Genomic DNA, 20,450 nt, shown 5'->3' with positions numbered 1-20,450 from the left:
AGGGGCTGCCACCAAGAACTGCCTCTGAGGTCCCATAAGGTGACATTGTGTCAGTGAGGGGACTCAGTGTAAGATAGATACTCTAGGGGGGAGGCAGTCCTGCAAATAACCCAGTCCTTTGCCATATGGGGCTTCTTAGGTGATAACCACCTTGAATTCTACCCAGAAGCCTGATGGGAACCAGTACAGCTTGTGAAGTACAGATGGGTATAATGAGGAACTCTCATAACTACAGCCTAGCCGCCTAGAGTCACTTGTATAGTGAGATGGGTGGCATATATAAATTTGAAAAATAAATAAAATATCCCCATAACTACCAGTGCCACTATGTCCTGGGCCAATTGAAGGTTCCAGATGTTTTCCAAGGGCAGCTCCATGTAGAGCATGTTGCAGTAGTCCAATCAGGAGGTGACTAAGTCATGAGTGACTATGTTGGTGATTCCTTAATTCAGAGACCACCCATGATCAGGCAGCTACTGTATGAATCCAGGAAAAGATGAGGGTTCCCCCCCCCCCCAGGAAGTGTTGGTGGGTGCAGTGTGTACGTACTTATCCAGACGATCTTTTTGGCTGTTGATCCAAAGCATTGAACATTGTACAGTAGAACTACAGATGATCCATTTTAAACTTCAAATTTGTCCATTTCCTATGATGGTTATGTAACTTAATTCACATTTCTCTTTGACTCTTTATTGCCAGATCCTTGCTTTCTAACAAAGGCTTTTGAATAACTTACTTATTATGAAGATAAGCCACAGTAGGGCTTGAGTTCATATACTCCCATCTCTTTATTCTAATGTAAATTGCACAGCTGTGGCTGATTAAAGCAGGTTGTGATGGTTTTTTAAACCTGTGGGAAAGCTTAACCATAGCTAAAGGAAACAACCTTATCAACAGTGGTGTACTGTTATGGCTAACAGTAAATGCTTAAACATAGTTTAATATTTGAACAAGTGGCAAGATGTGATTATTCAGAAATGGAAGCTTCCATATTCTTCATAGCCACTTTGGATGGAGTAGCTGCAAGCTTGAAGCTTCCCTAGCCTTATTTGTACTATGGGTAGGCTCCTTACTTTTATTGATTAAAAAAAAGAGTAGAAGAGTGTTCATAGAAAACAACTTGTATGACCAGCTGTGTTAGATAACTTCAATCTGTCAAACTTTATTATGGGTCATTGGCCCAGACTTCATTAAAAGAAAATGTTAATTTCTTTTAGAGAATTTGCTCTCTCATTTTTCTTTGGCTTCTTTTCTCTAATTTATTCTGCCTTCTTTTTCATTCCCAAAATGAAGGCAGAAAAAGTTAAGCAAAAACAACCAATGGAACTTCCCAAAGTCCTGTATTGAAATCTGTCTAGACAAAGGGAGGTGCTGTAGGCCAGATCAAAGATTGGTTCAGCTTAGAGGACAGCTACTTTATGTCCCTACTGGTTTCATTTGCTGTGAGTAGAAAAGATCACAAGTATAAGACTTAATTAAGAACTTGTTTCTCATACACTGCTAATTGTTTAATACTAATAACAGTCTAATAGCAAGCTAGAACCCAAACAACACTGGACCCTGCTTTGTAACACATGATTCAGTTTTGAATGAATAACTCTGGCAGTCTGTTTGAAAAGTTGCATCTTAAATCATGTTCTAGTTGCAGTCATGAATGAACAGATCCATTTGATCTGGTTTTCTTGATAAATTCACTCCTATAGGTCAAGAGCATCAAGCTGATAGTTGCTGATTTCACCAAGTCCTTGCTGGTGCTGAGCAGTTTCATTTGCTTTGCAGCACCAAGCAACATAAGGAGCAAGGCTAGCTTGTGGCACAAAACATACTTTTTTGGCTGGAATGCCTGATTGTAGTTTAAGTTATTGTTTCCTTTTCAAGGAAATTCTGCTCTGTGTTAACCAAAGTGCTTTGTTTAGGTTGAAGTTATCTCTTTAATTTATTTTGCTTTAGCGATTTATTTACTGAGTATGTTACCACTATACCATAATCAATGAGATATGTAAAACCTATTATCTAAAAAAATCTGCTCTATTTTTAGGCTATACAAGTTGAAATTTGTGTGTGTGTGTGTGTAATACACGCACACCCCGAGTAAATTCACATTACCTAGCCGGGTAATGAAACGTTTACAAGAAAAGAACCAAGCTCAGAGAACACCAAGGACTCCATACTATATTATAAATAAAGTTACAATCATTAATAAAATGCAGAGTAAATTGCTCAGCTCCACTTTAGTATTCTTTATGGGGTAGTTTTCCGTTTTTAAGACAGAAATTGTTTGAGACTGCAGAGTTTCTACAGGATTTTCAATTAAACTGCATCATTCATCACCTGAATATTTAATTGTTCTGACACAGCTACTTCAAAGAATTGTTCAATTGCCTCTGTCTTTTTCACATATTGAAGCCAGACTTTCTGCAAAGCACAATCACAATCCTTAATAACAGACTAAGTACACAGGGAAGTAAGTGTGTTTGTGTTGTGACGCAGAAATATCTGGGCAAAGCTCCTGTGAGCCTACAGGAAAGGGATAGGTCAGATGCTGAGTGTTAGAAAGAGGCGGGAGGAGGGGGTGAATCTCAAAGGTAGTGGAAATCTCACATACTCATTCAAGGTCTAACTCATCCCTTGCTGTCAAATCAGTTCATTTCAATTCATCATGCCCCATGTCTTAGCATGCTTGCGCAGAATTTATCAACAGGATCATGGCAGCCCACATTTGGGTTGCAACTTGCAGATTAAGAACCACTAATCAGACTAAAGCAAATAGATTAGTTGAAATGAAAGCAAATATGATATGTAGTAAACTAAAGTAGCTTGAAGTAACAAATTGTCAGCCGTCCCAGGTAAACCAGGCAGGAAACAAGACTAGATGAATTAATTCTACTTTATTATAAGGCTACATTAACATATTCTTGCAAGTCTGAGAGCACATATCTCCCGCCCTCCCTATTTATCTCCTGAGTAGTTATGGCGGGTCTTTCCTAAGTTTCTTTCTTTGACTGTTACCCTGTTGCGGACTCCTTTCTCTTTTATCTGATCATTCCCTAGGCGGCATCTCTTTCCCCCATCTTCCAAAGCCACCCTCACATTCCATCCCATGAATATATAGATACAGGTAGTCTTGGACTTATAACTATCCATTTAACAACCTTACAACAGCACTAAAAAAAAGTGATGACCGGTCCTCACACTTAGACTGTCAAAGCGTCCCCGGGGTCACATGATCAAAATTGGGTTGCTTGACAACCGGCATGTATTTATGATGGTTGCAGCATCCTGGGGACACGTGATTGCCATTTGCAACCTTCCGAGGGGGCTTCTGACAAGCAAAGTCAATGAGGGAAGCTGGATTCACTTAACGACCCCAGTAAAAAGGTTGTAAAATCAGGTGTGACTCACTTAACAACTGCATTGCTTAGTGATGGAAGTTTCTGTCCCAGTTGTGGTGATAAGTTGAGGACTACCTGTATAATTCTTTTCTGCTTAATTTAGGCAAGGTATACTGTATATCTCCTATCTCAAAATGAGCCAGTTTGATATAGTGATTAAGGCATCAGGCTAGAAACCAGAAGACCATGAATTCTAGTCCGGCCTAGCCACAAAGCAAGCTGAGTGACCTTGGCTCAGTCACTTTCTCTCAGCCCTGGGAAGGAGCCAGTAGCAAACTACTTCTGAAAAACCTTGCCAAGAAAACTGCAGGGACTTGTCCAGGCAGTCTCCAAGAATCAGATACGATTGAATGGATAAAAAAACAATTGTAAATCTCTTATCTCAAAATGTTATATTTGTGTACCAAGACTTACCCTTGTTTATTTCAGTGTGTACCATCAGAGTTAAAAGGTCAGTGAAATGGCATTACAGTGGTACCTCGGGATACGAACTTAATCCGTTCCGTGACTCTGGTTGCAACTCGAGTTGGTCTCAAGTCGAGGTAAAGTTTCCCATAAGGTTCAATGTAAATACGGTTAATCCGTTCCGCCTTCCGAATTTGATCGCAACCCGAGGGAATTTTCTCTTCAGAGCCTTACTCCCACCAAGCCTGCTCTGCATTTTCTTTGGAGCCATGCTAACACGCACACCAAAAACCTTCGCAAAACACCGCAAAACACACCACAAGCCTCACCGAACATCTCCTTGCTACCATGACCTCGCCCACAGGAAGCCGCGACCGCATGGCAGCAGGGAAAATGGCCACGAATCCGGTTCGTAAGTCGAGGCGAGTTCGTAACCCGAGGTAAATTTTCCCTGCTGAAGCTGGTCGTAACCCGAAATGTTCGTTAGTAGAGGCGTTCGTATCCCGAGGTACCACTGTACTTGATAAGTTTGCTGTATACTTATTTTACATGTTGTTGTATCTCTATGGATACTGCCCTATTCACCATTTTAGAGTCAAAGGAAAAAAGTACAGTGGTACCTCGGTTCACGAACGCTTCTGTTCACGAACAATTCGGTTCACGAACAGCTCTGTTTGCAAAATTTTGCCTCCGTTCGTGAACGCCGGATCGGGTTACGAACAGGATCCACGGCCATTTTCCCTCCCGTGACACGCCGCGGCTTCCTGTAGGGAGGGGGACTCTCCCTCCAAGCAGTAACCGCCTCCCCGCCCGCCTTCCTGTCCTCCACCCCAGAAGTGTTGAGCAAGGTTAGCTTTTTCTCTCTTCGTACTGTATTTTGTTTCATATTTTTGCGGTTTAAAAAAAAAACCATATGGTTCAGAACGGATTAACCGTAATTACATTGAACCTTATGGGGAAATTTGATTTGGGACATGATCAAAAATCGATTGGCGACCAAATTCGGAGGGGTCAGAACAGATTAACCGTATTTACATTGAACCTTATGGGAAAATTTGATTTGGTTCACGACCAATTCGGTTCGCGACCAGAGTCGCGGAATGAATTAAGTTCCTGAACCAAGATACCACTGTACTTGGTGGGGGGAGGGGGAATGTTTCCATAGCACTCGTCAGCAGCTCCTTAAAGCAGCTGTGTCTTGTCTTAGAACCACGTGGTTGCCCTCTGCAGCAGCATAAACCCTGGTTTAAGATGTTGAGAAACTTCATGTGCACACCCACGCATGCTACTTCGGTTTGAATATGAAGCCCACAACTCCAGCGGATACTTGCTGGAGTTCTGCTCTAATCCCAGCATGAGTCCTGATTGGAATGAGGCTGTTCAGGATGGTTTTAAACTAGTAGCAGGACAAAGTTGGCTAACATTCAGAGTCTTCTTCAAAGCCTTTCAGGGCCCTGTTAATGCTTTATCCCTCAGTAGAAGTGTAGCTTTGTTTTAAATGTTATAATTGTTTTGTGAAAAATAGTGGTGAAAAATAAAGTTATGGGCCCTTAAAAGAAAATTAAAGGCATAGCACAGTAATATCTATGAATATAATGTTCTAATTTTCATGCAAATTTCATCTTTCTGATTTTAATTAAAAAATTAAAATAATGTATCTATTAAAAATATTTCTAAAGTTAGATAATGTGAAGATGAAGCTTTGCATTTCCTGAGTAAGGCTGGAAAATTGGGCATCAGATGGGACAAGTTATTGCCAGACCAAACACGAGATGGGGAATTGGCAGCAAAATGTGTGAGGTAGGCCTTTTACAGACCTAATTGTTATATTAGAATTGGCAGTTATAATTGTCTCTTCCAGAATTTCTCTTTTACTTTGAGGTGTTACAACCTATTACCAATAGATGTCAGCCTAACAAATATCTTCCGTACAGCAACGATTTTTGTCAAGAAACATATATTCAGTGTTTAGTGATAAATTGCTCTGATATCTTTGAAGTCATTTTAGGTTTGGTTTGATGCCAAATTAGATCTTATTTGATTCTCTCATTACCAAAATCCAGAGAGGTGTGTTTTTTTAAATTAAATTAAATTTCTTCTTTTTTATTATTCCATAAAAGTATGCTAGTGCCAATATATTCAGTTTAATAAAACTGTAATAGATGTTGGAAAATTACTGTGGGTAATTTCCAGTTTAGTTTGCACCCAGCACACTTCTAGTCAATCCCTATATCCAAATCTATTTATTTACTATTTATTTATTTAAATTAAGAGCAAGCATACATATCTTTAAGTTCAGTTGGCAAAAATAAATAGGTGGGTGTTTGTTTATTAAACATAAAACAACAAAACAGTTTACTAGCAAAACAGGAAGAGAAAAATATGAAGCTGAAAAAAGCTGAAAAAAAAGCTTACCTTATCTGTATTTCTAAATAGCTATATTTAAAGGGCACAGAATTTTCCTGAGTCACTGGAAACAGTACTGTTGGTAATTAGCATGGACAATCCCAAAGGGAGTAGCTTTTGGTTATTCCAGCTTTAACCTTTTTTGTACCTAGTAGTAGCAGAATAGAAATGGAAAATAGGACACCAGGTGACCCGTCCTTTGTTCTGCACCATGAAGAAACAATTTGATGGATGTATCCAACATTCCCCTTTCCCATCAGCTCTGTGCACTGAATTACTATAATTGGTTGTACCATCATAATCCCTGAGCTGCCACCATATAATCTGTTCAGTGGTATATAAGTTTTACTTGTCCCTTTTCTTACATGTCTTTCACATAGTGTAGTTTAACATCTGTGTATTTCATGTTGGGTCTGGGTTGCTTTGTGCTGGCAATTCTTTTACATTCCAAGTTGTCCTCAAATAATGTGATTGGGATTGGTTATTTATTTATTTTATTTTGCAGTCTATAGTAGTTTGTACAACCACACACATTCCCTGCATGCTTGTTCTCTTTGTGACTTTCCTAGATATATCTAAGTGATGCTCATAAACATAGGCTGATTTGTATATAAGTATTGCAGTTCATTCAGGTTAATATTTTATCTATTAAAATGAGCAACACAATGTTTTTAAGTCCCAAACTCCGTAGCCTTTTGTTCCTGTTTGATAGTTTAGCATTATTCCTAACTGGGTTCTGCAGTTTATTCCTTTTTTCATTAAGGATAGATGCATAAGCTTTACATCAAAATACCTTTAGGAGAGGTTTGGGTTTGCTCCCATTCCATAACTCATATGAGGTTTTACCTGCACCTTTTGCTGGGAAATTATTTTGCACGTAAGTAGCCGTGTTAAGTACTTCTCTCCCAAAATAGTCTGGTAACCTTGCATCAACCAGAAAGATACTTTATCATACTTTAATTCTTTATTTCTACAACCTCATTTTGTTCAGGGCCCTAACTTAATGTTTTTTCAAATAATTGTTGTTCAAATAATTTTAAAATTCCCAGTTGCAATATTCTCCCCGTTATCAGACTTTAATGTATTTATTTTTATTTTTTAATTTGTATTAAAAGTTTTATATGTAAATAATTTGTATTAAAGTTTTAATAACAATTAAAGAAAATACAAACTAATTCAAAAAGAAGGGAAAGTAAAAAAAAAGTGTACAGTAAAAAAGAGGAAAGAAAAAGAATAAGGGATAGAAAAAAAAGAAATATTTAAAGAAGTAGCTCCTGATCTTCATCACAAGTACAAACTTAATAATTCATCTCCTATAATGTTACATGCAGCTATCTCTTCTTCCCATAACCCATCCCTTATCCATATGCAAATACATGAATCATTAGCATTTCAGTCCTAGTGTCACCAAAAAGTCCGTAAAGGGATCCCAGATTTATACAAATATGTCCTAACCTTGATCAAACAAACCAACTTTGTACTTTCCTTTTGCTTCTAACAATCTTAATCTTAATTCATTCAGATGTTGTCATAGGATTTGATCTCTCTTCTGTTTTTCTTTTTCCCATCTTGAAGATTTCTTCAAGACTTTAACCAACTTTTGTAAGTCCAGTAAAAAGTCCTTATCCAGGTCAATTTCTTGGCTTGTCATTTGTATTTCCACTTTAGTTGTTTCCTCTGTCTTATAGTTCATTTTTTTAAAAATTTTTCCAGTCCTTCAGCAAATTCTTTATTTATCAGGCAAAATTTGTTTCATCTTTTTATCTTGTAAATCTTCCAAGATGTTCTCTTTTGCATCAGTAATTTCTGCTTTAATATCTTTGGGACATAATCAATTCATAGAAGTATACATCATTGCTGAGATTGTAGCTGCTATTTTTTGACCCCGTTCTTCAAAAATCTCATAACATATTTCAAATGTTAAAGTGTTTACTGTCATTTTGCAAGTTCCAGTGCTGACTAAAGACAAGAGACAGGCTTACCCCCCTGTTTTTCCTTTTTCCTTTTTGCCTGGAATCTTTAGTCCCCTCTAGTGTTCAATTTCTGAAATGTTAAAGTTTCCAGTTTCTGTTTTGAGTTAGGATAGACTAAACATGTCGGTTCCCATGAATGTTCTGTTTATTTATATAATCATTTCCAAAATCTTACAGTAAAAGTCCTAATATTCCATTGTTCCAAGTTTGTCTGGTCCCTTAATGCTTTTATAACCTCTTAAATCAGATTCTTATTTAGCTTTTTGCCGTTTATTTCTAATTCTTTAAGTTCTTAAGTTTATTGTTAGTTTTTCTTTTATTCAGGAACAAAAATAAACTCACCAGATGGCTTTTCAAACTTGTCGTTTTGAAGATCTCTAATATCCTTACGGTAGTTGAATAGGTAATTTCCAAAAGTGATTGGAAAGTGAGTTAGCAAATTCAGTGTCCTTTAAAGGCTCCGCTGTGGTTGAGAGCATGATGGTTCTCGTCTCCCAGTGCCCAAACCCACCCGAAACTGTTGTCCTGGGGTGTCCTCATGAGGCCCAGCTGTCCAGAGCACAAGTGAGTGATCTCCTGTCTTCTCTTTATCCAAAGAGATTCCATGGGGCTGGTCTACTCACCGGTCCTTTGGTCTTAGCTGCTGTCATAATTTCTGCACATTTGAAGATGTCTTAGCTCTCCATTCCTCACCCAGAAGCTTAATGTATTTATTTTTCTGTTGAATGTGTTTTCTGTGTATGCACAGTGCAGTTTGGATTTCTCAAATACTTCACTCCTGATTAACAGGTCATGTGAAAAAGTAAGTATAATCCTTTGAAATGCAAAATTTGCATTTATGTTTATTTAAATTACACAACAGACTACAAAATATAAATGATACATGAAATTTGTTATATTATATTCCCTTTATCAGTATTGTTGAAATGAAGATCAAATACAGTATCTATATGTTGAAATATGTTGAAAAAGTCAAAAATGTCAATGTAATTCCCTTTGTTTCTCACAAGGACAAACATTCAATCAGTTGCTTAGTCCTTATCCTTTATTTTCTTAATGTCAGAGTCGTCTCTGTGACCAAATCTATGCAATTTGTAGGATTATTATCTGTGCATCCTGCTATTCTGTTTGTTTTAGATTGCATAAACTCCAGCAAATTAGATTCATTGTGCCTTTCCATTAGCTTTATTACATGGTCCTTTCTAACAGTCCAAAATCCATTTTTTAGCACAAGTTTACGACCACAATATATAAGGTAACATAGACTTAGGTAATTTGCATCCAATTCAGGTAGATAATATACTTGAATATTCCTGTTTTCATTATGATTTATCAGGTGTTTTAGCTCAGTACTGCCTTTTCCATATACTTCAATCAATATTCCATAAGCTAAATTAACTTTTCCCTGGTAAGCTTCATCAAAGCTTATAAGCATATCTTTTTTGCAGATATATTGACTATACACTATCCAGCAAAAATCTGTTTTTCTTTTCAAATTCAAAATCATGTCCAGTTTCAAGTAAGGATTCATTTATTAACATAAGCTCTGTTTCTTTGTCTGCACCTCGATGGTTTTGCAATTCCAGGACAGACTTGATTTTTTAAAAAATACTTTTGATTTCATCTGTTGTATGGGTCTCACCATGTAAACTCTGCATTCTACTTTAATATGGCCCTTTCTGTTGCAGTAATGACAGATTATATTTCTCCCTTTAACTTTGTATAGAGAATTCCCTTCAGTTGCATCTTTCAGATCATGCTGGTATGCCTCCAGTGTGGCAATTACATGCTCGAGAAATTTCATCATGAAGTTTGATTCACTCTACAATATATTTAGTTTTCTGATAACAAACTTAATAACAGTTCCCTGTTTGTGACTGGAGTGCTCTAGCTGCTCAGAGCCCAGCTCTGGCTCCCTGTTGGGCACACAACCCTCTTGTTGGAAAACCATAATAGGAAATTTCCAATTTAGTTTACACCCAACATACTCCCAGTCAGTCTTTACATCCAGATCACAGCAAACACATATGCCACTCAATAGAGCTAACAAAAAATACAGCTAGATGTTTATTTATTAAATATCAGTAAACATCGCAATAGAGTTAACTGACAAAATGGAATAAAAGGCAGGCAAAAGCAGGGAGACAGACATGAACATGTCAACAGTCCAGAAGGGAGTGGTTTTTGATTGTTCCAGCTTTAACCCTTTTATGTACATAGTAGTAACAGAATAGAGATGGAAAATGGGACTCCAGGTGGTCCCTCCTCTACTGTGTCTCATGAAGGAACTGTTTGGGGGAACAAGGATGATGTATCCAACAATGGAGACAATAGTTTTCTTGTTTAATTATCTCTTTATTTGCATTCCCATCCCCTACCCCCAAAATCAACAAATGGGTAATATCTTTATTAGAAACAAGTGAACTGTTATAGCAATGATAATATTTGGAGTTGTGGAGAACTCTTTATCAGATTAAATGGATTTAATCCAACCATGGGATGCAGGAAAAAGCAAACTCAAAACTGAACAAAATATTTTGGTCATGTGGTTTTCATTTTAGACACTCCAGTGCTGCAATTTCAAGGAGTAAGCAGTGTTTTCATAACCCAGATGTGTTTCCAACCTTGGTGAAAAACACAGATTGTTGGATAGCCTAAATTAATACAAATTGTATTAATAATAGTAATTGTAGTAGTAAACGGTGATTAATTTTAAGTAATGGATCATCTCTGAAGTGTTATCATTTGGAGGGAAGCAGGACCTTCAAAATAGAAAGATTCTGTTCTGAGGAAGAAAAAAGAATTGACCGGTTTTGCAGTTCCAATAATGTTTGCATCAGCTTTCTTATCAAGGCATCTACCATCAGGCAAGGGGAATGTTTGAGCCCATTATTATTACCATTATTAAAGGATGTTATTTTAGTCAACATTATTACAAAACTTAGGAAAGGCTGGTAAGATGGATAATAATATGCTAAGAAATAGAAACTAATATCATAGGCATGTGTATAAATGTTTCTCTTTATGTTTGAGGAAACATGCAGTAATTAATTTGCATGTTTTTCTAAATTTTCTGTTTGGATTTGTGACTTCAGCTTTTCTACAAAACCTATTATGTATTTTGTTTTGCCATTGACTTGTATACTAAGCTTCATAATATTGCATTTTCTTAATTCTTGAACGGAAAATTTGCAGTATCCTTAGTTCACTGAATATGCTTGTGTTTCTTATTTAAAGTGTATGTTCAGCAGAATGCTGTCAGATCCAATGGTAAGTAAGAACATTGCTTTATCAGCACAAAGATACAAATTTTTATCAGGTTAAACTCAGGTGACATTTGTTACATTTCAGTACTATATATAACCTTTTTTTAGCAATTGGTAAAAATTTAACAGAATTTCAAGGATGCTGTAACATGGAATTACTGTCCTAAAATGTATTGTTAAATGTGGCCTTAGCATTCGAAATCTGCTGCAGTGTGGGTATTTTTTTCTCTCAAGTATCCTGCTATGCTGTTAGAAATAAAAAAAAAAACCATCACCACCAAATGGAATCACCAGTGACTACTTCGTGATTGATGGTTAATCTGTTCTTACCTTTGTTTATATATTGAGGTTTACATAGAAGTCCATTCACACTGCTCAAAAGCTCAGACCTGCCCTCCATGCATCCACTGCTGTTGCTTTGTGCTGTATGAGAAAATAGTTGCTAATGCCTGGAAAAAAGAGTTCTCCCTTCTGTAGAATTAGTTGCATCATCCAGTTCTTATTTGTTAACTTGGGATTTGCCAAAGATAGTTCACCCTGAAGGGACAATATAAAAGGGGAGAGATAAATTCAGTGGTCAGCTGTGTGTACAAGTCCTTCCCTCTTCTTTTCAGTGATACAAGTTTTTAAATTCTATTGAAGGTACTACATGACTGTTTGGCATAGCTTTTTTCTTGATTCAAGAGTTTTGTGCACAGTGTTAGTTTTGATACTGATATTGTTGGCTATCTTGGGCTATTTTTATGAAAGTTCAAGCACAGTCTTTAAGTAACTTTGAAACCTGAAAGTTCTATGATAATCTATCTGCCATTTCTGTATTTATTGCTAATCCAATAGAATAGCCTGCAAAAATAGAATGTGCTGTGCAAAGTAGCCATAGAGAAAGATTTCCAGAGGAGATTACAGTAAATGAGTGATTTTATTTAATAAAAATATTACAAAACCCTAATTTTTAAAAATTCCTTATATCATTATATGTTGTTAGGATGTAAACAGTGCTAGTGAATCTAGTATAGGTTAATTCAGATATCGCTCAGAACTATGATTGCCGAGGACCAGAAAATTGTTGCTAGCATTTGCAATAGGACTTCCATTCTGCCAACTTGTTTTGAGAAAGCCATAATTCTGGTATACTGTAAAGCCTCAGTATTACTGTCTGAGTAATGCTGCTGCTTTCTAGGAGTACTGGCAGGTAAGACTTCAGGTTAGGGACAACTGTAACTTATCCTGTTGCTCAGAAGCTAGATAACAATAGAAGCTTCACATACCTGACACTGCTAGTTAGGCTCCTTTATTGTACACAGGAAGCCATACAGATGCAGATGATCTGCCTCTACAGAACACAGAAATCAAGCTGTCTATATTTGTCATCTCCAGGTTTTAGCACTCAAGCCTGTTCCCTGCCTTTTCAAATCAACGATTTTTGGCTTTTCTTTTCTTAGCCTTGGGGTTAGAATGTACCTGCTCAGTGTCCACACAATGATTCTCTCTGACCTGAGCTATGGTAGTTGCCACCTCTCCCCTTCAGCCCTTACCTAAGAAACACTCTCTTACCACACTTTGTGGTGAATTCATTGCATCCATGATATAATATAGTGCAAAACTTATTTTTCCGGGTGGTATTGTTGAATCGTCTGTGTAGTTTTCATAGTCAAACTGTTGATGGTCTGTGAATAAAGCTGAATGCTAAAAGGAAGTTTCCCACCTTCATAGGCTCTTTAATAAGGGTAACTTGATTCAAGTATATAAACCCAAAGTCAGATGTCTCTTTCTACTTCCCTCTGGTGTAAATACCAGTATGTATCTGTGTGTGTATATATAATTCTTGATTTCTTCATTAGAGACTTTGAATTGAAAATCTGTGCGAATTTCTGTCCTGATAAATGCAGAAAGATGTGTAACTTTAGGCAGTATAATTAGCCTTAGCTTCAACAATTTCTTGTTCTGAAAGTATTTTACTTAAATTTTAAAGCTGGCAAATTTACATACATAACCATCACACTGCTCTGGAGTAAATGCAGAAGACAAGGCCTGTAAGACCTGTAAACAAATAAAAGCAAATATGTAAGAAATAGTAAGCCACAGAAATTAAAGGCATGAGATAAGAGAAATGTAGTTAATTCTAGTTTACACCAACACCATTACTATACCTCTCCATGCCTTTCCATCCTTGTAAGCTATTCTTGCTTCCACTTCATTAATGCACCACTTCCTGTACTGCCTTTTGTTCTTTAAACTTCTCTTATTTCTCTTTTTGAAGATCTCCCCTTTTTCTCAGCTTGACCACTCTTCTTTCATATGGTTGTTTTGCGGTTTAATCCTCATTCATTTTCTGTATGTGACCTTTGTACTGATCACTCACTTTAGTATCCAATCCACATTCATTCACCACTCTTGACCCTATCTCTTCTTGTTTTACTTAAGTAATCCATTCCTATTGGATTCAGCTTTTTTTTCCTTGGTATACCTAACTGTCACTTTCATAAAACAAAATGGGCAGAAGCCCCTTTTCATATCTTTTCACAAATACTAATTCCTTGACAGACTACACATTACCCCATTATGTTTCTACCAGCATTTGCACATCTTTAAATATTTCCATTCCATTTTTCCTTCTTTATTAAGCATATGAATTCATGTGCTTGCTCTAGGTTTCTCCATTTAGGAATAACTTGGAATAATTCACTGTTTTTCCTGTCAACTACCTTGGTTTTTGATACTTTAATTTTAGATCCATACTCCTTGTTGCATTGTGTAATTTGATAGTCATTGCAAATAATTTGAGTTCTTTGCAGCATGATTTAACTGCACACAAAATTGCATGTCCCCAACCAACACATATCTAACCTCACCACAAGCTCTCCTTATAAATTTATCCATAAATACATTAAACTCAAGGTAACATCACACATCTCTGCTTAATGTTGAACCATTTGCTGAGCTTTTTATTTTCCATATGGTTTATTTTTATCAGGTATTCCGGTTGCTTCATTCAGCAGCTAATCTTCAACATCATCTTTGTACAAAACATTCCACAATTAAAACTGATTAGTTTCTGTCATATGCTTTTTCAAAACAAGCAGTTACACAGGAAACGTCCTTTTCTCACATTCAGACATTTCTCAATGACCCATGAAGAGCAAAAATATGAATTGCCCACTTTTACCTTGCAATGTTTCATGTTACTTATAGTCATGAAAAGAGTTAAGTGACAGCAAACAGATTTATCTGGAAAAAAAATAAGTGAAATATTTTATATTATGTAAATGTGTCTGACTACTTTAGTGGTTATTAGTGTATACTTTTTTTCTTTGCTAAGGTTTCATCTTCCTACATGATGGTATATATCTCAGAATTCAGCTCATCCCAGTATTTACAAATATAGATAGATGGTTTTTGGCTGAAACTGTGGTAAGTATGATTGTTTGAACTAATTTCCTTCCTTCCTTCCTTCCTTCCTTTCCACATAAAACAAAAGCAGGTCTGAACCAGTCCCTAAATACACATAGGCTAGAATTCTTCAGAGACCTGTCTCATTAATGCTATTCTGTTTGAAATATGTATTATATGTGGTAGTAAACATTGCTTTGCACATTCATTTGAGTAAGAAAAATGAAAGCTGCACACCTGGTTCCTAAATTTCTCCATGAATAAAATATAAATAATGCAGTATTACAGAAAATACCTTGTATAAAGTGTTGTGACTTAAATTACTATTTATGGACAGCCTTTTTGAGGCAGAATGATATTTTGTTAAAAAAATAATTACAACTTAATTTGTGTTATAGACTGAATGGATTCTTAGCACAGAGTATTGGAAACCTTGGTAACTATATTTGCAAGGGCCACAAACATTTCATAATGATAACTGTTATCTTTTGAGTGCAGAAGTATACTCCTCCCTTACAAGATAAAACTAAAAATTCCAGCTAATTAGATAGAAATATGTCTTTATATGTATGCATGTAGTATATTTATATTTTTTAAATTATCGTTTTGCTACTTTTACTGGTTTATGTTTCCAATTCACAGTCTCAGGGTATTTATAAGGACTGGGCTCTTTAGTTTGTTAAAATGTACATCTTTAAAACTTTCTCAGTTAGCTGTTGGCTTGCTGGTGTTTGAACTGTGCACCACCCAAGTTTAATATGACATCATTATGTAAAGTAGCACAAATAGACCAGCTTGTAAAGGTTCTTCAAGGAAGTTTGCACAAGCATCTGGACTTCTGCTTGTGGCTGTTGAACAGAAGACTTTAATCATTGTTCTAGGAATGGTAAAACTCAAGCATGGATTTTTTTAAAAAAATTGTCCCTTCTGTCATGTCAGGAGATGTAGTTTTAGATGTTGGAAGTACAGTCTGTGAAAACTCTCCGAAACTGTTGAAAATGAGGCGTGTCAGTTTGTTTTCATTAGGACAGACTATAGATGAAGATGGCATTCATTTTCTGCATCCCAATTACAGTATGTATTGATATATCTTGATTATGGGAAATTTGGGGGCAAGTGTAATGTTTAAAAGATAATGCTATTATCAGCAGATACTTGGACTACTCCAAGCAGTTTTCTTACCTTGAAAATGGAGGTTTGTGTACTATCTGCTGAATGGCTCATTTATTTAAAAGGTGCCCAAATCATACATTGTTCTGTGAAAGATACCTGTCTGCAGTTTGTAAATTACATGATATAATGTGGAAAGTGTAATGTATTGATGCTGAATGTAGTATGTTTTCTTATTTTTTGGTTGCTTGGGTTTTGTTTTACTGATGTAATAGTTATGAGAAGCCAGAAACATTTTAGGGTTTCTTGCTTGATCCTTTTTTCATAGCCCTGTCTTATTATGGAGTCTACATCTCAGTACATTAAATATTTGTGATAATTCAGTCCTTAAATGTAGCATTAGTTAACGGTTAGTCATATAATTCACTTCCATTGTATGAATTACCTGTGTGAGATGAAGCATTGTTTTTCTTTGTGTATTACAGTTCACTTGGCATACATTGAAAGATTACAGGCGCTTTTTCAGTGCTTGCATTGCATTATATAATTGCAGTATATAAAATTTAGTAGTTTAGATCCGAGTATCCTGTCCCTAAATGGAAAAAGGTTCAGAGGGCCCAGATGCCTTTTAAAAGATCTTAAAAACTTGGCTGATCCCTTGAGCTTTAGGGCCAAGATATTATTAAAGCCCAGTTTGTCTGTGCATTTTGCTCTGTGCCAATCAAAGAGTTGATTATTTTTCCCTGGCATGTTTTATTTATTTATTTATTCTTTTTATATGTATTTTTTTATGCCTTGCTAGCTGACCAGAGTTATTTGATTAAGGTGACTGTATACTTTTTCAGAATAGATAAATATTTTATAATTTTTGAAATTTCTTCTGTGCAAGAAAATGAAAATCAACTGAGGAGATTATGAAAGTAAATACAGAAAGCACTTTCCAGTTGTATTACTTTCTATATTGTTGGAGAGGGTGCACAGTTCTTCCAAAGCAGTATTTAAGAGCTATAGTAGGAGGAAGAATTTGTAAAAATTATCTCCCTTTTCTTACTCTAAGGATGCTTGCAGGATCCAATCTGAAACATGTTTCTCATAATGACTTGTTCGTTTCAATTTGTATATGTTCAGTTTCTTTTTCGTTTGTGTACTAGCTAATACATTTTGAATATTTATTTCCTCATCTGATGATTCCAATGTTGCAAATAGAGTCTAGTTCTAAAAGGACTATGTTTTCCCTTCTTAAAGCTGATTATAGCAAATAATATTGTTAATATAATTCCCATTTGTGTTATTTAGTCAGCCACCAATTGTGCAAGTTCTTCCACTTAAAAAGATGAGAGAGGCCTGTAATTTTCATCATAGGTATACCTCAACTATGAGAGACCAAATGGGGAAAAAAAATCCAGAAAATCACATTGTCTGATTTTTAAAGAATTTATTTGCAAATCATGGTGGAAAATAAGTATTTGGTCACCTACAAACAAGCAAGATGTCTGGCTCTCACAGACCTGTAACTACTTCTTTAAGAGGCTCCTCTGTCCTCCACTCGTTACCTGTAGTAATGGCACCTGTTTGACCTTGTTATCAGTATAAAAGACACCTGTCCACAACCTCAAACAGTCACACTCCAAACTCCACTATGGCCAAGACCAAAGAGCTGTTGAAGAACACCAGAAACAAAATTGTAGACCTGCACCAGGCTGGGAAGACTGAATCTGCAATAGGCAAGCAGCTTGGTGTGAAGAAATCAACTGTGGGAGCAATAATTAGAAAATGGAAGACATACAAGACCACTGATAATCTCCCTCGATCTGGGGCTCCATGCAAGATCTTACCCCGTGGGGTCAAAATGATCACAAGAACGGTGAGCAAAAATCCCAGAACCACACGGGGGGACCTAGTGGATTACCTGCAGAGAGCTGGACCAAAGTAACAAAGGCTACCATCAGTAACACACTATGCCGCCAGGGACTCAAATCCTGCAGTGCCAGACGTGTCCCCCTGCTTAAGCCAGTACATGTCCGGGCCCGTCTGAAGTTTGCTAGAGAGCATTTGGATGATCCAGAAGAGGATTGGGAGAATGTCATATGTTCAGATGAAACCAAAGTAGAACGTTTTGGTCTAAACTCAACTCGTGTTTGGAGGAGAGAGAATGCTGAGTTGCATCCAAAGAACACCATACCTACTGTGAAGCATGGGGGTGGAAACATCATGCTTTGGGGCTGTTTTTCTGCAAAGGGACCAGGATGACTGAACTGTGTAAAGGAAAGAATGAATGGGGCCATGTATCGTGAGATTTTGAGTGAACACCTCCTTCCATCAGCAAGGGCATTGAAGATGAAACGAGGCTGGGTCTTTCAGCATGACAATGATCCCAAACACACCGCCCGGGCAACGAAGGAGTGGCTTCGTAAGAAGCATTTCAAGGTCCCGGAGTGGCCTAGCCAGTCTCCAGATCTCAACCCCATGGAAAACCTTGGGAGGGAGTTGAAAGTCCGTGTTGCCCAGCGACAGCCCCAAAACATCACTGCTCTAGAGGAGATCTGCATGGAGGAATGGGCCAAAATACCAGCAACAGTGTGTGAAAACCTTGTGAAGACTTACAGAAAACGTTTGACCTCTGTCATTGCCAACAAAGGATATATAACAAAGTATTGAGATGAACTTTTGATATTGACCAAATACTTATTTTCCACCATGATTTGCAAATAAATTCTTTACAAATCAGACAATGTGATTTTCTGGATTTTTTTCCCCATTTGGTCTCTCATAGTTGAGGTATACCTATGATGAAAATTACAGGCCTCTCTCATCTTTTTAAGTGGGAGAACTTGCACAATTGGTGGCTGACTAAATACTTTTTTGCCCCACTGTATATCTGAGCTCTTTTCTGAGGAAGAACTGTGCAACAATACAGTGACCAAGGTATCACCCGAACCATATAATGTTGGTATGAATGTTCCTTATATACAGACGCCCTGACATACTCCTATGGTAATTCTAACAGCACTAAAATATGGAAATTGATCCAAAGGTAGGATTTCAATTGCGGACTTAAAGTTCACAGGCCAGTTGTTTTGATTTTATAGCTTGGTGAAATGAACATGCTTGCATTTAAAATAAAATGTACCAGTCATGCATATTATAGATGTTGGAAATGATGAATCATTGAACAGTATAATAGATTCTATATAGTTCTTGATTTAAATGACTAGCTGGAAAAAAACATTTGTGGTCTGAAATGTCTGTTGATAACATTAATGTATTCTTAATTCTAGTGTAATGCATTCTCCAAAATACCCATTCTTAAGTTATCTTGTTGAGGTAGTTCTACAATTTCTTTTTTAATTATATAAAAAAAATACTGAATAGGCATTTTAACAGAAAGATACCTATTATGTTCTGAGCAGTCTGTCCAAAATAAAAGATAGAACTTAGGGAACCTTTTGGTAATTACATTAACTTTTTAAAGGAACACTCTCTACAGATTTCCTGCATTCCACCCAAATTCCCCTCCCTCCCTCCCTCCCTCCCTCCCTCCCTCCTTTCTTTCTTTCTTTCTTTCTTTCTTTCTTTCTTTCTTTCTTTCTTTCTTTCTTTCTTTCTTTCTTTCTTTCTTTCTTTCTTTCTTTCTTTCTTTCTTTCTCCAAATTGGCTATTCCCAAGGCAATCTAAATAACTCCCTCAAGTGCTTCCCCCCCCTTCATGGAATAAAAATTATATAAGTACAGCATGACCCTAATTAAATACTTTACTCTTTTGCCCAGGTCCTTCTGTCCTGTTAGAAGGCAATAGGTGATTGAGGCTATATATGATGAGTGAAATTGCATTTTCATGTCTTTATGTGAGCTTTTCATAACTGAAACTTGGTGGGACAAAACATCTGAGTGGAATGCAAGGATTGAAGGATATAACTTATTTTAAAAAATGAGCCAGACCAAAGGGGGTAGAGTATTGAAATTCAGACATCTGAGCATGTAGGAAACTGTCTTCAAAAAATTTGAAGGGCTGTCAAGTAGAAGATGGATATAATTGTTCAGACCAGAACAGGAAACAATGGATTTAATTTGAAGTAAGTAGATTTTGGTTGAACAAAATGGGTTTTGTGGAACAGGCTGTGTTGGGAGGTGGTAGATTCTCTTTGCTTGAGGCATCAAAACAAAGTCTGTTGGGGATGCTGTAGTAGAGGATTCCTATACTGGACTTGACTGGATGATTCTCAAGTTCCTTTCCAATTTTTATATTTTATGTCTTTGAGATTCGAAAGGAATAGTTCCTGGAGTGTTACTGGCCTCAGAAGGGAAGCAACTTATTACTGGTGGAGCCAACACCAATCTTCTGTAGGACACAATAATTTAGGGGGAGGAAGGGTAATATTTCAGCTTAGAAAACAACATGGAGATAAAGACTTAAATCTCTCCCCCATTTTAGTATTGCATTGCTGTAGACTAATCATAACCCAATTGGTTGTTTTTAATGAATTACTAAGAGTGTGTTGTTAGAGTGTT

At 36.7% G+C, this 20,450-nt stretch overlaps 1 protein-coding gene across 6 annotated transcripts in view; it reads left to right on the top strand.

The window, feature by feature from the left end:
- FRYL (FRY like transcription coactivator) overlaps nt 1–20,450 on the top strand; it is a 184,349-nt gene that overhangs the window by 24,548 nt on the left and 139,351 nt on the right. For 4 of the 6 annotated variants that reach the window (XM_088130631.1, XM_088130620.1, XM_088130614.1 and 1 more), the window contains exon 1: nt 15,728–15,906. The exons of 1 other annotated variant lie outside the window; for it this stretch is intronic. In XM_088130631.1, coding sequence (XP_087986757.1) covers nt 15,732–15,906 — 175 coding nt within the window. In that variant the 5' untranslated portion in view covers nt 15,728–15,731. Of the gene's footprint in view, nt 1–14,761; nt 14,854–15,727; nt 15,907–20,450 lie in introns of those variants that run through there. One more of the 6 variants, XM_088130625.1, reaches the window with a different exon arrangement.

This window comes from Python bivittatus, unplaced genomic scaffold (genome assembly GCF_059951505.1).
Source record: "Python bivittatus isolate LINGU-HERP-01145 unplaced genomic scaffold, Pbiv_v1 ctg000070_np1212, whole genome shotgun sequence".
NCBI lineage: Eukaryota > Metazoa > Chordata > Lepidosauria > Squamata > Pythonidae > Python > Python bivittatus.
This window is presented reverse-complemented; position numbering and strand designations above follow the sequence as displayed.